The 16,767-nt window shown below is 43.5% G+C and overlaps 1 protein-coding gene across 3 annotated transcripts in view; it reads left to right on the top strand.

Annotated features, from left to right (window-relative positions):
- Nucleotides 1-16,767, top strand: part of DIAPH3 (diaphanous related formin 3) — a 2,278,729-nt gene that overhangs the window by 682,143 nt on the left and 1,579,819 nt on the right. For all 3 annotated transcript variants that reach the window (XM_085621985.1, XM_085621986.1, XM_085621987.1), the window contains one exon: nucleotides 1,399-1,504. In XM_085621985.1, coding sequence (XP_085478111.1) covers nucleotides 1,399-1,504 — 106 coding nt within the window. The remainder of the gene's footprint in view (nucleotides 1-1,398; nucleotides 1,505-16,767) is intronic.

Below are 16,767 nucleotides of genomic sequence, written 5' to 3'. Positions count from 1 at the left end.
GGGGGAAGAGTTTCTACCTTAATGTATTTATAGTCTGTTTAATCAATTAATCTGGTGTCCTTCCATGTATACAAGTTTTCAAAAATCAATTGCTTGGCTTGTAGAAGTGGATTATCTGTTACCTTAACATTTGTGATCACTTAATTGCCTCGTGATGTCATTGTCCTAATCAGATCTTCTCATGATAATAATATTACTGCCCTTGTCCGCTTCCCGGATAGCAATGTAGGCATCAGTGCCCAGATGACTCAAGGCATTCCGTTCAACATATGACAAGTTGTTATTCCCATCAAAACATTTTTGCCCCTTCCCTTGAAGGACCAATGATATCTGGTCTGGGTAGCTCGACTGAACATCTCGTGTTCTTAAAACCTTTGGTTGTTAACCCGTTCCCTGCGTGAGTCGGCCAACTGCCGTTGCAAGCACTACCTGGCTAGTGCTGCGCACGTCCGTTGGCCGACGCAGCCCCGCCCACTCATTAAAAGTCCCGCAGCGGAATTTGAGCTGTGGTTAACGGGTTAATCTACCTTTCAATATAAGGGACACAGTGGATATTTTGAATAAGTTGACTGATATTGTAATGGCTGTTGCTTGTCATATAAAAAGTTCACTTGAACATTCCCTAGAGAATATCTGTAGGGTTAAGTCTATTTTTCCTTGTTAGGTGGCAGGAGGGGTACCTTACAGATGATGGCTTTGATACTTGGGGTGTGGTTTCTGTAACTAATATTTATGATTTGTGTTAATAATTCAAAAGGGCCTCTCGCTGCACTTGGTATCATGCGTTTGTGCAATGGTGTTTAAACTGTTACTTTGTTGTATAGGAACGTTCTCATATCCAACTACTGTATTAAGTTCAAGGATAAGGTACGAATGTTGCAAATTAATGTCAGTAATCTCATGACTAAGATTCTTTTTGCTTCTCCTTGTACTTACTGTCCTTCCTTTTTTTTTTTCTTCAAGAACCAAGATCACCTTTTAGGTTTTGGTTCTGATAGCCTAAGCAAGAGTCTATGCATTTATATATTCAATCTTGCGGTGCCCTTTTGGGGTATGTGGTGCCCCTGTTATATGAAGTACTGAGACCAGTTAAAGTTGTCATAATAAGAAGGTTACCGTTAATTATTTGAAGTGTTCTTATGTATATTAATCTCTTTTCCACAGATGTCCAGAAAGAGCAGATCCGTTCCATGCTTTTACCATAAGTTGAAACTGTTAAAATCATTTCCATATAGATTTGCTGTGTGGCAGTCTAGCTCAAGTTTAGATATCTTGAAAATCTGATGTGGATGAAGCTCTGAAATACCAGTGTTAGACACCCCTCCTTAGTTTTTATATCATAGGACCTGCTGCCGTGTTACCTCTCGTTTCTTAATTTATGTTTCAAATTGTTTGTAGACTTGAGAAAGTTTTGGAAGCTATAACCACAGCAGCAGAAGAACGAAACATTGAACGATTCTCTCCCATTGTTGAAGGTCTTCATAATAACGGTGTCCAGCTGCAGGTAATCTGCTTTATACTTACTGAAAAAAGAATCTATATTTCTTAAATAGCGTTCTAATCGATATAATCAGAGCTTTTTTTTTAATATAAAAAGTTTGTTAGCGTGCTGATGAAAATGCATTTATTCTGAGTGTTTTTGATACAAGGACGACAAAAGTGTGCGGTGATTAATTCCATTTGAAGTGTTGCTTGAACTAATGAATAGAATATTTCCATAACTCCTCTCAACAAACGGAATTGCCAAAAACCACTTTTGCTTCAGCGGAATAACCACAGAGCGGATTTTTCATGTGTTTTTTTCTGGAAGGTGGTCTCCTTTGATTGTGAAAATACTTCTAAATTTGAAGCTGCAATGTGTTCGTAGGGTATGGAGAAGATTTGTTTTCGATTAAAGTACGGAGCATCTTAGGGGAACATAGTGTTGCTTTTTGGCTGAGGTATTTTGGAGGTTTTCCAATAACTCAATTTATGTGTAAGGCTCATGGTCCTGTTACCAGCCTTGCCGCAGTCTTCTGTGCAGTTGCTGCCAAGTACTGATAGTAAGATGCATCTCCAGGAAGAAAGCTTTTCGCAAGCCCTTGAAAACTCACTTGTTTAAGCAGTAGGATGTAGTGCCCCCATACTGACCATTTGGAGCGGATGTGGTCTCACGGCTAAACTGCCCACTTTGGAGCTGGTAAACCAAGGTTCGAGCCTCGGGGTCGACCCAACATCCTGTGATTCTGGGCAAATCCCTTAATCTCCCCCTGCCTACCAAACAAATGAATGTGTCCTTGTGTAACGTCACTGGTGCTCATGTAAAGTGCTCCAATACCTTCGGGTCGAGTTCGCACTATATAAATCTGCAACAAAATAAATGGTCTCAGTTCCGGGACCCTCACTAATAACTGCTGTGCTTTACAAAACTCCTCATTCATTCAATCATTCATTCAAGTGACTTGCTGTTGTGGCAGCTTAAAGTACATTCACTGTGTGTAGCACAGATGGCAGCGGACAATCGTCATTTGGGGTGAGAGTGAAGCTATTTGCCAGTAGATATGTTAGCACAGGAATGTGCACACAACAGATCTGATGTTACTTTTGAGATGAGGAGCGACTTGTTGGATTTTGACCTTGTACTTACTTATAGGGTCCTTCAGCCAGCCCTCTTCATCTCTTGGTCCATTGTTGCATTATTCACTTTTTCGTCTGCCCACTGCACCATATAGTATGCGGCAATGGGTCAGGAACTCATGCATACACATTATTTCTCTTTGGTGCCAGGAATTACTGTGGCAATGTGTGCTTTTTGAGATGAAAAGAATGGAAGCCAATTTTTTTTTTTTGCTTTTTAAAATTAACGAGGGTCCTGCAACTTTGCCAACAATACCTTTTTATAAAAACCATGACAAAACAAGCACTGACAAAGCTAAAAGGATGGCAGCCAACAACAGACCTTTTGACTTTGCCCATGCTTTCTTCTTGGGAGTAATTGTCCCATGCTGAATCGAACAGTATTGATAGATGGAGGATTGTGTTATGCTCTAACTGAGTAACCGTTATTTATTTATGGACGCATTAACTTTGTAACAGCCACTATCCTTTTGAGACCTGTAGGCAGTGGCGTAACGAAACCTGAAGGGAGCCCCCCTGCAAAGTAGAAGGAGGGCCCCCCTCTGGACTCACTCAGGCTAGGGCACTGTGCTGAGGGGGCCTCCGGAGCTCGTCGGCCTTTGTTACGCCACTGCCTGTAGAGCTGAACTTGAAGGAGCCCAGTTGGAAGCACTGAGATGAGCCCGAGGAGGAAGATGTAAACAAGAGTCTCAGACTCTTGCTTCATTTTAGAAACATCTTCTCTGTAATCATAGGTTGCTCTAAGATATATACTTATTTTCTGCCTGGTCTCTCCTTTGTCGCCTGCTTTGATAGTGTGCTCTCAAATTTTTGAGTAGGCTATTTTGGGGCTGTGCGCTACTGTTTAAAGGAGCATTAATGGCCTATTGAGAAGATCATGCGTTCCATGTTGATCCTGTCATTTGGGATCAACGGTCTTCCCGAAGATCTTTGTTGTGGGGCAGAAATCGTCAGCAGACCTGTAGTTTTTAGGAGTTTCCAAGGAGTGTAGTCTGAGGTATGAACTTTGCTTTTTGCTACAAAATGAGCACTTTTATGAGGATGACTGAAACTGCTGATTTTTAAAATGTATCTTGATACTTTATTGGTTGGGAAAAAACATTGCTGTGACATTGAAACGTCAACACTTGACTTTGGCCAGCACTTTATTCAATTTTTATTCGTTTAATATTTTTTTTTTACAAGTCAGACCTTGTTTGCACTCTGTAGTACGCGAAACACAACCCGGGATCTCTGTGGGGATGTGAAAGTTTCCAGGGGCGAAGCATGTGTGATTTTGAAATTTCTGCCCACCCACCCTTTGTCTTCTATCTCAAGCCAGCTTCTTTATCTGTACACAAACTGACATGGAGCACTGTTTTTACAAGTCAGGCTTTGTTTGTCTCTCCAGTGCTCAAGGCACAACCTGGGATCTCTGTGATCGGCATCGGGGACTTGTAGGTTTTCGGTAGGTGCGTTTGTGGTTTTGTGATTGCCTCCAACTGCCTGGATTCGCATCCCGCCTGCCTTTCATTGAGCTAGTTGAGGAAAAAACAGTGGTTCATGTAAAGCCAATCTGTCCTGATAACTATCCAACAAGGGAAAATTGGCCATTTTTTTCCTTTTAACCCACAGTATCACAGAATTCTTTTTAAAAGGTATGGGACGGGACACATATAGATATTTGTCTATTATTTTATTCAACAATATATTTATTTATGAGAATATAGATAAGGTGCTCACAAGAAAGTGAAAAAGGGGTGTGTGTGCTGTGGTGAATAAAGGAAAACTCTAAAAACATTCATCACATTGACAACATAAGCAAACTCCTTTTGAATAGTTTTCATAAAATGAAACGGGAGTTTTGTTGTACTAAGGTTGGCGACGTTTCGATCTTAATAATTCATGATCCTCATCAGGACTGGTGTGTGAGCACCAGGTATATACAAAGTAAGGAAAGGAAATTTTAGAGACGGTCCCGAAGAATTGCCTAATACATTAATTAAAACATGTTCAGTTAAACAATCCAGGTCTACATTGTTCCTGGGTAATCACTCATAAGCTTATATTTTGAAGGAGACAGTGGAATTTCTTTCAGAGAAAGTTTAAGAATTAAATTGCAAAAAGAGAATGCAGAGTAACTGCTGGCAATGAGACCAGTGCTGGGATCGGTAAAGAAAAAGTGTTCGAAGAATTACTAAAAACAGTTTAGCTTGGCTGGAGCATGCTGGTCACTGTGACTAAATCGGGAGTGCTTAGTAGGAAAACCAGGAACCTGGTGAGCAAGGTAGGCCTTAGTTAAAATTAACCTTGGTGAAAGGTGCCGACGGTACCAGATACGCTAAGCATGAACTACTCACTTGTCCCAATAGTGGATGGGATAGTAATTAATGGTACGAAGGGCTGGAATTGCTCAAAGGGAACTTGTCCTGGAGAGTAGGATCTAAATTGGAAGAAATGTATACATTAATTTGCGGTCCAAATTAGTGTCCACTGAAGGGAGCGCGAACCAGCGCGATAAGAGTTACTTACTAAAAGTAATTTGCAGAAGGCTCAAGGATGGAGCCTTTAAGTTTTTGGAGTTGAGGAAAGTGAAGCCCCTGATAGGTTCCTGGGCTCACCGTGTAGTTGGTGAAAAAATATTGGATCTGAAATAGAAAAAGGGAGCCATGTGATATCAGCAGTAGCCGTGCACACAAATGGAGGGGCCCAAGAAAGGACACTTACTTGATCGAGGATACCGCATAAGTCGGTAGAGCTGAGGACGGGCTGGGGGCTCCGGAACCTGCTAGTGGTTAATGTATTGCCAGGACGTGCGGTGAGGATATTTCATCCGGAAGTAGTGGAAGGAACCACTAGACCGCTGAACTGAGAGTTCAATGGGCATGCACCCAGGGGTAGTGTCTGCTAGTCAGAGGGACGGCCTGAGTCTGACGTAGTTAAGGGGCGGGGTCAACTTAGTTTGGCTGCCGGTGTATGCGAGGGGGCACGCTGGGACATGCCAATTGGTTTAAGTCAAGAATAAAACCAAAACCAGATGGATATTATAGAAATTAAGCGTATTCAATGTGAATGTGTGATTTAGAATCCGATGTAAACGAGTTAGAAAAATAACGGGACTCCTCTGGTATTAAAAAAGGGGGGAGGACGTAGCTAATATATTTGCGATAACCTGCCCCTGAAGTATATAGTCGAGCTGATCAGTTCCAATTGTGTGGAAAGGAGTAAAAGAAGACGGGGTAATTACGGGTAAAGCAGTGTTAGACACCCGGTGCAGCAATATTGGGCAGCAAATCATTAGGAAACAACAGATAAGATTTTTTGTTTTTCATTAACAAAATAAATAAATAATAGTAAAAACAGACAAAAGTAACAGGAGTACATGGTAGGATGGGGTCCATTGTGTAGTACGGTTGGTTGTCTCTTAGACAATAAGAACAGTACTGGGAAGAATATTTAAGGAATAGTGTTCCACTCCTCTTGTGAATTCAGTCCATGGGCCATTGACTGGCATTTAAAGATCCACTTACACTCCTACATATTCAGAGTAGACAGAGTGTTGCCGCCTCTTGGTTGTGGACGTAGAGTATCAATTATTTGCCAGAGGAAGTCGTTTTCTGAGTGTCCTTTTTCCAGAAAGTTTTCCACCAGAGGGGCTGTGATGACTTTGCAGCAGATTCGGCTTTTGTGCTGCGAGATTCTTGCCTCGATCTTCTGTGTTGTTTGACCTATACATAGTAGGTTACAGGGACAACAAATAAAATAAACCACATTGTAATAGTAAACAATGTCCTAAGGCTAGACTAACCTGCGGTCTGATGAATGCCAGATCGCTCCCTAAACACGCGGAAGAAGTTAATGTATTGCTAGATACTGGGAAGCTTGATGCACTATTCATCACAGAAATGTGGTCCACAGGGGACCCGCTATCTGACCTAGACCAAGCCTGTCCAGGTGGGTATAGAGGGTTTCACAAGCCTCAAGTTGGCAAAACCGGGGGAGGGGGGGTTGGGTATTTTCCATAGAGATAGCTTGTACTTCAACATCTTTCCCATAGATGAAGTAGAGGGAATAGAAATGCTTGGATTTCGGCTATAGGCTCAAAAAGAAAATAGGGCCACAGGAGTCCTATGCTACAGGCCCCTACTGCTGTAACTTTTCACTGTCCCTCCGTCTTAGACAATATTTCCAATCTGTGGATTGCACATAATAACTTCTTCTTGTTGGGAGATTTTAATTTCTGGACAGAAGAAGGCCAGTCAGCAGCATCTAAGGAGCTGCGTAGTACATGTGAAACAATTGGCCTTAAGCAGAAGGTCCTTGGCCCCACACACCTAGTGGGCCATACATTGGACCTCATATTCTCCCCAGAAAACCTCATCTTGGTAGAGGAAATTACTCCTCTCTGCTGGACTGACCATTTGCTGATTACATTTCACCTGCAATCGGCTAGAAGTTGTTCTCTCACTAAGCCAGTAGCAACCTCAATAGAAGGTAGAGCATGGAATAAGCTCCCCAAAATAAAAACAAAACTCTTTATCAATAACTTATATTTTTCACCAGCAGATTCGGCGGAGGTGAACTATAACCGATTCGAAAGGGAAATTAAAAAAAGCTTAGATGAAACTATACCTCTGGCCACCCTTAAGAAACAAGAAAAGTTCTCAGCCCCGTGGTACGACCTCACGCTGAAAAATGCAGAACTTAAATGTAGGCAATTAGAAAGGAAATGGAGGCATTACTACCTTAAGGGAGACAAGCTCATTTTAAAAAACGCACTGAGTACAAAAACAAGTTGAGGAAAGTGAGAGCAAATTACTTTTACGAGCAGATCACTGCGGCTCCTAACAAAGTGAGAAAAACCTTTGAGATCCTTAAAGAATTCACAAATCCATCTCTCTTTAAGCAAGAGATCAAACCATCACAGTCACTATCAATCAATCAATCATGGAACTTATATCGCGCACTACTCACCCGTAAGGGTCTCAAGGCGCTTGGGGAAGGGGGTCTGCTACTGCTCGAACAGCCAGGTCTTGAGCTGTTTCCTGAAGGCCAGGTGGTCCTGGGTCATCCGCAGGTGGACGGGTAGGGAGTTCCAAGTCTTAGCTGCCAGGTAGGAGAATGACCTTCCTCCAGCGGTGGCTCTCTGGATGCGAGGGACGACGGCGAGGGCGAGGTTAGCGGAACGTAGCCGGCGGGTGGGCGTGTAGAAGGTGAGGCGGCTGTTGAGGTACCCTGGGCCTAGGTCGTGGAGGGACTTGTGTGCGTGGGTGAGGAGTCTGAACGTGATCCTCTTGTTGACCGGGAGCCAGTGCAGGTCTCTCAGGTGGCACGAGATGTGGCTGCGTCGGGGGACGTCCAGGATGAGTCGGGCGGAGGCGTTCTGGATACGCTGAAGTCTTTTCTGAAGCTTGGCCGTAGTACCGGCGTAGAGGGCGTTTCCGTAGTCTAGTCTGCTGGTGACGAGAGCGTGGGTGACCGTCTTCCTGGTCTCGGTTGGGATCCATCGGAAGATCTTTCGGAGCATGCGGAGGTTGTGGAAGCAAGCTGAGGAGACGGCGTTGACTTGTCTGGTCATCGATAGGGAGGAGTCCAGTATGACGCCCAAGTTGCGTGCGTGGTCCGTCGGTTCAGGTGCGGTGCCTAGTGCCGGGGCCACCAGGAGTCGTCCCATGCGGAGGGTGATGGTCCCAGGATGAGGACTTCTGTCTTGTCCGTGTTCAGTTTCAGGCGGCTGATGTTCATCCATTCAGCGACGTCTGTCATCCCTTCGTGCAGGCTGGCTTTGGCGGTGTCGGGGTCTCTGGTGAGGGAGAGAATTAGCTGGGTGTCATCGGCGTAGGAAATGATGTTGAGGTTGTGTTGGCGTGCGATGGCAGCGAGGGGTTTCATGTAGATGTTGAAGAGAGTGGGGCTGAGTGACGATCCTTGCGGGACGCCGCAGATGACTTCGGTGGCCTCGGAGCGGAACGGAGGGAGGCGTACTCTCTGTGTTCTGCCGGAGAGGTATGAGATGATCCATTCCAGAGCCTTCCCTTGGATGCCGGTGTCGTTGAGGCGTTGGACTAGTGTGCGGTGGCACAGTGTCAAATGCTGCGGAGAGGTCTAGGAGGATGAGTGCCGCTGTTTCGCCGTTGTCGAGCAGGGCTCGGATGTCGTCGGTGGCTGCGATGAGGGCGGTCTCGGTGCTGTGGTTGGCTCTGAATCCGGACTGTGATGGGTCGAGGGATCCGTTCGTCTCGAGGAAGGCTGCCAGTTGCTTGTTGACGACCTTCTCGATGACTTTGGCGGGGAAAGGAAGGAGCGAGATGGGGCGGAAGTTCTTGAGGTCGGTCGGGTCCGCTGTTGGTTTCTTCAGCAGAGCGCTGAGTTCGGCGTGCTTCCAGCTCCCCGGGAAAGTTGCTGTGTTGAAGGAGGTGTTGATGATGTCTCGGAGGTGGGGTGCGATATGTGATAACCTGTCTGAATATTTCGACAGTAAAATCAATTATTTTTTTTTGGAAGAGATCAATAAATCTACCACAGCGAAACACTGCGGTGCACACCCTCACAGCCTCGTTCAATCGAAACTGCTTCCCGTCCTGCCCCCATCGGATCTCTTTCCTGCAGAGTCGTCTCCTGTGACACTCACTAGGTTGGATCCTATTTCCAGCAAGGCCTTTAAATCCCTGTATAGGGCTATAAAATCAGGGTCTCCGCTGGATCCTATGCCCCCAAAGCTGTGGCTAATATGGGAAGAGCTGGCAGGCCCACTTTGACAACTCTGCAATCACTCTCTCAAAACCGAGAAGGTACCAGAATGTTGGAAGAAAGCTATAATCAAGCCACTGCTAAAGAAAGCGATCTCTGACCCCGCTGATCTAGCTAACTTTAGACCCATTTCCCTTCTCCAATAAAAATCCTGTAAAGTCATATAAGCTCACTATTGTCACACCACCTAGAGGACTCTGCCTGGCTCGAGGTAGAGCAATTTGGATTCCGTCCTGGTCACGGAGCCGAGACCGCCCTTATCTGCGCTACCGATGAACTACGGAGGACTATCGACAACGGACAATCGATTGTCCTTGTCCTCCTGGATTTATCGGCTGTGTTTGATACGGTAGACCACCACACTCGCATGTCCAGGCTCATGGCAGTGGGTGTGGAGGGTCCAATGTTAAACTGGCTAAAATCATACTTCTCCAACCGTTATCAGGCCATATCTCTTCCCCCTTTTTTATCCAAATTTAAGAAAGACAATTCCTGGTGTCCCCCAGGGCTCTTCCTTCAGCCCTATCCTATTTAATGTCTACATCAAACCCCTCATCTCACTTATAAAAATGTACAATATTAAATTAATCAGCTATGCAGATGACACCCAATTGATCTTGTCACTGAACAATAACCAGGAGGATAACGTTGGAAACTTCAAGGCATGCATTCTTGACATCTTTGACTGGATGAATTCTAATTCACTCAAAATGAATGGAAATAAAACCGAACTCCTCTGCTGCTCCTCCAACAAAATCCCGGTATCCTTATCACCGAACTTCTGGCCGCTACCCATGGAAAAGCCTTTAGTAACCCTGTGGTGGTGCGAAACCTGGGCGTGATCATTGACCAAGGGTTGTCCCTGGAAAAGCAGGTGAACGGACTTACCAGGACCTGTTTCGCTCTGATCCGGTGTCTTAGGAAGCTATACCCTCTGCTCGATCTATCAGTCAGATCACTGATCTCCAGAGGGGTAATACTAAGTAGGTTGGACAATTGCAACGCCCTGTTGCTAGGAGCCCCTAACTATCTGTTAAAAAAAGCTAGAACATATTGAGGCCATCACTGCTAAACTTACACTAAACAGACCTTGATACTCATCTGCTACAGATGCCTTGAGGGAGCTTTATTGGCTACCTATGAAGCAGAGAATAACTTTTAAATCTCTGTATAGTCCACAAGGCACTACAAAAAAAAGGGCCAAAGCCTCTCCAAAACAAACTAAAAAAAATATACCCCTGCAGAAATCTTCGCTCTACCACTGGTAACTATGTCCAAGAGTCCAGGTTTCAATAAATCAGACAAGGAGGATGTACCTTTATGGTCAACGCGGCCCGGATATGGAATAAACTTCCAGCCTCCTTGCGATCTCAACAGGGATGGCTCTAGAGCGGTGCGACCGTTGCCACCGCACCGGGTGCTGGCTTCCTGGGAGCGACGTGTTTGAAAGTTTATTCAGCTTTTGAAGCACCTGCTGCAGCGCAATTACCAGGCCTCACATAACTGTCAAGAAAACTCGTGTGATTAATTATCTTCCTGGAGAGAGATCAGCATTTTGTATAGTTGAGGTTTTGACTTTGGCGAAGGTAGTGCAGAGGGTTAATATGCCTGCTGCAAAGAACGTGTACCAAGTAGATTACAGAGTGCATATGATGTAAACAGATCAGCAGGTTACTGCTTTCAAAAGAGACATCCTTTTGTTACTTGCAATTTATAACTTAAAGTCCTAATATAGAATAGTGGGCTATTAACTTTCATCATAGAACTGCATACACACTGAAAAGTATACATTATTAGAACATTGATTAATGTTGCAAAAAAGGTTAATTTGGCTAGAAATCGATTCTTATTATTAAAGAAAACTCCCAAATATGCTGTTTCTTTTTCGACTCTGCGTTTGTGCTTGTCCACACCAAGCACTCTTAAACTATACTGCCTACCAGTATGGATGACATGTGACTCCTACACTTTCAGTCCTTTGACTTATGTAACATTTCCTATACAATGATTTACACACGTATGATTGATTGTCTCTGTGTAATGTGTGTGTGATGCAAAGTGCTCGGACGCCCTACACTGGTATGAGTGGCGCTATATAACTAATTCAATGCATCTGAGAGAGTGTGGTTATGGTGACTTGGTCACTGTTAAAGGGTGCTAGTGAGAGAATCCGAGGTGGTTATTGGGGGGGGGGGAGGCCGCCAACAAACATTGACGCACAGGGCGCCACCAGCACAAAAGCCGGCCCTGGATCTCAATCTAATTTACAAAAATTCAGGAAGGCACGGAAGACCTGGTTATTCCCCCATTAGCGGCCCTCTTTCAGCTCTTTTATCTGCTGTGCCTTACATAGTGGTTTTACCGCCAGGATACCATTTTGGTCACAGTGCGCTCTATAAATAACCCTTACAATTAAAATTACATTGGATGAATTGCAGTTAGAAAAAAAGGCGAGTGTTTGGCTGGTATTGCCGTATTCAAAGACTTTCGTGTTAGTTGTTGTAGAGCAAGCAGAACAATTGCCACATTTATAGTGCCCTTGGATTGGTGGAAGACCTAGTGCCGAGTGGATAGTAGTATTAGTGCGTTTCAGCCTGTATGCTCTCACTAAATGATCTTTAATTTTGCAACCCTTTTTAAAGGAGAAAAGGGAAGCTTTATTAGTGCTGTTTGCTGTTGACAGGACTGGCCAGTGTTTTTTATGCCCTTGTTGAGTTTATTGCTTATTGGGCAAAATGTAGTAACACATGTGATCCTTGACATGGGTGCCTTTTGTTTTGGTTGTAGCAGGATATCTCTGGGCATATCAAGCGTGCGTAAGTGAGCGTTTCATTAAGCGTTTTGGGTATCTCATGTCTAGGAGTTCGTTGGAGAGTACTTCTGATTCCCTGAAGAAGTCCTTAGGCTGCTTGGTCCTCTGGTATTTCACATCTGATGCCTCTTGCTTGTTGGCACATATGGGATTCACAATGGAATCTGCATCTGCAGTGGGTACAGCATTAGGGTATCTTTTGGACAGGATCTGTGTGTTCAACAAGTTCAAATGAGGACCTTCAGTGGTAGATGGCAGATGCCAATCTATTATGCAGCAGTCTGTTCTCTTTGTCTCTTCTGGATGTCCCATTGGTGACAGATGCATTGTCCTTCAGCTGGGGTAGTCACCTGGATGATGTTGAAATCAGATGCCTCTGGCCTCTAATGGAACAATTTGTCTGGGTTGCTCTCAAAGCCTTCGGCCTATCATCAGGAGTGGTTAAAACCCGTTGTTAATGAACAACAAACTGCCATGTGGTGTTGCAAGAAACAGGGTGGTATGGGGTCACATTCTCTCTGGCTGAAAACCTTGAGGGTATGATGCTTGTTTGAACTTCATTGGATCTCCTTGACGGTCAGACATATGGCAGGATCCATCAACATCAGGGCAAACAAACTCAGCAAGCATCATCTTGCCAGTCATTAATGGCCTCTGTACCCAGATGTGGCGCAGGGCATATTTGCCCAGTGCAGCTGAACCTTTGTTGTTGTTTCTTTATGCTACCTTTGCCCGCCAGAATTTTGTGCTCTGGTTTCTCTCTTGGGGGGTCTCTAGGAAACATATTCAATTTTCAGTTGCCTTCCCTCCTCTACCTCTGATCCTGGAGTTGCTGAAAAAGACCTGACTCAGCTCATTCTGATAGCTCTGGACATATGCCCTCCACTTCTGCTTCTTCTTCGGGAGGATTTTTAGTCCGAGTAGCAGGATGCAGTACTATATCCAAACCTCCACAATGTGCATCTCCATGTGTGAAGCTTGAGTTAACCAACTCAGGATTTTCGACCATCAGTCAAAAGTGGTGGATGCCTCCCTGGCCCTTCCACTAACATTTAATTTTCAGGCGACTGGGCTAAATATTTAGCCTGTTGTGAGAAGAAGCAGATTGACCTCTTACACATGAAATTGTCTGATGTTCTTTTCTTTGTACTGGCTTAGCCCAGAAAGATGTTGCTAAAGGCATTATTAAAAGTTACTTAGCAGCCCTCTGGGCCCTTTTATGATTCGTGAGCCTTTATTCATTCATTCAGTATACTTTATTTCAGACACTAGGACCATAAAAGTACATATAAAAACAAATACAATACAGTACAAATATTATGAAAAAGACAGGGATAAAAATACTGTATAATTTGTAATAAAACTTCTCCACAATGGTAAAAAGTTTTTTAAGGACCGTAGACATAGAAAAACATTTACAAACCATATTAACATTTGTAAGTGCCAGCTACAGTCACAATGGATATCAACTTCGTTGTGAGGGAGATAAAAGCTTTCCACGCAATATCCACATAGCCCCAAGGAACTTAGCAACAGGAATAGCAAGGGGTAGACTAGAGTCTGTCCCCAAAATACAGAGAGCAGCTAAATGACTATGCTGGCCTAATTGCAGTCCAACTCTTTGTGAAAGCCCTCAGCGGGAGAATCCTCACTCTGAATTGAAAGTATAATTTGTTTTCACTGGAAATGGTCACTTGATCCCAGATTGCCTCATATCCTATCTGGTCATTAATATCCAGGGATTCACGAGATGTTCTAGGGAGGTCTGATCTTCATAGAGCTTTAACCTCAATTGCTGTCCTGTAGAGCTTTTTCAGGACGGTTTTTGATGGAACATTAGTATTACCTGGATTCACCCAAAGAGCCCCAATATAATAATATAATTCTTTAATGTGCAGGAACCAAGAGATTTTAACAGTGTGGCCAGCAGAGATGACATCCTATAGAGCAGCGGTGTAGTGTGAAAGTTCTGGCTTGAATCATAGTCACTTCCAGTATAAAGTGCAAAGTCTAGCTTTATCATGTATACTTCTAACCCCAGGATCTGATAAAAGTGGTATCAAAGGAGTGCTAGCAGTAAGAAATGCTACTTTAGGATAGAATTTGTTTTCAGTTGTGGTTAATACATCTACGTTTGCTTATTACTACTAAAAATAATATCCAAGTATGTGAAGCCATGTACAATTTTTACCACATAATACCCTTTCGCTGACTGGTTCTTAGAACCTGTGCACTTTTTTTCTGAAAATTGTGACACGTTTTCATGAAGTAATTGATCATGCCCTTAACTTCTATATTGATGAGACTTATGAGTATCATGTTGATTATCTACTGTTTGTTGGGGTCGCAGATGTGAAGAAAGGAAAGATAGTCCAAATTTTGTCCTTATTGTGATGGATTGTACTCCGTATCAAATTATCTTATGAAAGGATACTCTGAGGGCCTCAAGGCTTATTCCCTCAGGTTGAAAGCTGCTACTATTGCACTAGCGCAGGTGTTTCAGCGTTGGACATCTGACAGGCAGCCACATAGGCATCGGTTCATAGTTCATCAGGCATTAGAACATTGATTCTTAAGCATGCAGGGAGGGTCATTTGCACACTCAGTTCTGCAATACTTTGTGGTGTAAGCCCTCTCTTTAGACACTCCTCCTTAAAGAACGGCCATTTCTTTGGTACTGATTCACAAGGTGATGAAACTGCAGTTAGAAAGATATGTTGGAAGAATAGATTACTTGCCTTCAGTAACTCTTTCTGGTACTCTATCTAACCTCACCAATCCACCCACTTCTATGTTCTCTGGAAATAAGCTTCCAAGTTAGTTTTATGCAGTGCATTTCTATGACCTTTGTCGTCTTTGCTTTTAATAGCGTGGATTAATAGCTGAGTACTGAAATGACATCACTGAGCCAAGTTGGGGCCCTATGCAGTTGTTTGATGTCACATCCGGGGACGTACCAGTTTCTAGTTGTAACCATTGTGCCTCCTGTTGTGCAGGAGAGCTATTCCAACTTTACAGATGCAGTTGGGCACTTGGGGAGATTCAAGAAGGGCGTAATAGATTACTCCAGCAGAAATAGTGTTACCAAAGGTAAAAAACATATTCTTTTTCACCTCACTTAGGGTATTTGTGGTTTGTTACCCGTCATAAGATTGCCATCACAAAATTACTCATAATGGGTGGAGCTCCACTCCCATAGTGTTTTCCTAATTTATGACACTGGTGGTGACTTATCTGGAAGGGAATGTAAAAGTATCCTTCATTCGGCATGGTCTTGTTTGGGCATCCTTGCCTCAGGCCTTTTCTTTCTTTTATTAACTATCTTTACTGGAAAATTCCTATTTGTTCCCTCATGCCCTTGGCAAACCAAACACACAGAGTCTAGCACTTGGTAGTGAACATTGTTTATCAGACCAATATTAGCCACAGCTCAAAAACAGCTTATTTTTGTGCCGGAACAAGTTACTTAGCCCAAGATGCTGCCTGTGATTTCTAAGCGTGCCCCTCCCTCAAGTTTAGTGATGAGGGAGCTAGTTAATACCTTTACGTCTGGGTAGTTACTTGTGCCTTATTTTGCATGAATCACATGCATTTTCTTCTGCCCTTCACATGGACATAGAGAGTGACTCTTCTTATGGTCCCAACTCTGAGGCGATTGATCAGAATATGGACGGTTGGTCTCCCTTAGAAAATCTTTAAGGTCCATATACATTTCTTCTTCCAGACAAGAAAAGGGTCTTTGACACTGGATTCTTCCTGCTTGGGCTGTGTATCAACTCTAAACTAGTGACCATACACAACCTCAGAATGTAGATAGGTTAACATAAACGTCTTAGAAATTATGTATATCTTCATTCTAATCTCCACCCTTTTACAGCCTGCAGTGGAGGGGTCGGCACTGGACAACTTCAAATGTTGTCATCTAGGCCCCTGTTAGAGTTTAAGGAAGACATTAAATAGACTGTTGCAAGCCTCTCATGAGTGACTCTTACACAATTATATCCTTGTTTTTCATTTATTTGGGAAGTAACCGAGTCTAGATTTAGTCACTTATAAACAAATCTCAAGGTATTCACCCTATGTATCCTTAATGGGCAAATATCCACATTTTAAGGAATTAGAACTGACTGAATAGAGAAAGGGGTCTGTAATCTATTTAAAGCACATCCATCCATTAGTTTGAAAGCAAGTCGATGATTTTCACTAGCTAACACATTTTGGTTTCCAGACTGCCCAAGTTTGACAATGGGGGGGATTTCTTCTTTTTACCCTTCTAGAGGGATGGATCTCACTGAGGAGTAAACTGGATTTGCTTTCTCTTCCTGAGTTTATGAACGTGGTTCTGTGGATCTTAGTGTTTTCTTTTGACTTTATGTTGAGTGTTTTCGTCATCAGATAGAATCTTGGTTTGTCCCTCATAGCAGGTGGCGAGATAGCAGATTACTGAGAAAACATCCTAATTGCTAACTGCATGTGGAAGATCACTTGATTTTTAACAGGGAAATTCGAATTATCAGGGGAACACTTAAACCCCAAGAAGGATCAGCTTCTAGAGTTATCCTTTATTAAATTAGCTGCCTCCTAAACCATTGATCCACATCTTTTTTCTA

This window comes from Triturus cristatus, chromosome 8, assembly GCF_964204655.1.
Source record: "Triturus cristatus chromosome 8, aTriCri1.1, whole genome shotgun sequence".
Classification (NCBI taxonomy): Eukaryota; Metazoa; Chordata; class Amphibia; order Caudata; family Salamandridae; genus Triturus; species Triturus cristatus.
The sequence above is the reverse complement of the archived record's forward strand: the minus strand, read 5'-3'. Positions and strand labels throughout refer to the sequence as shown.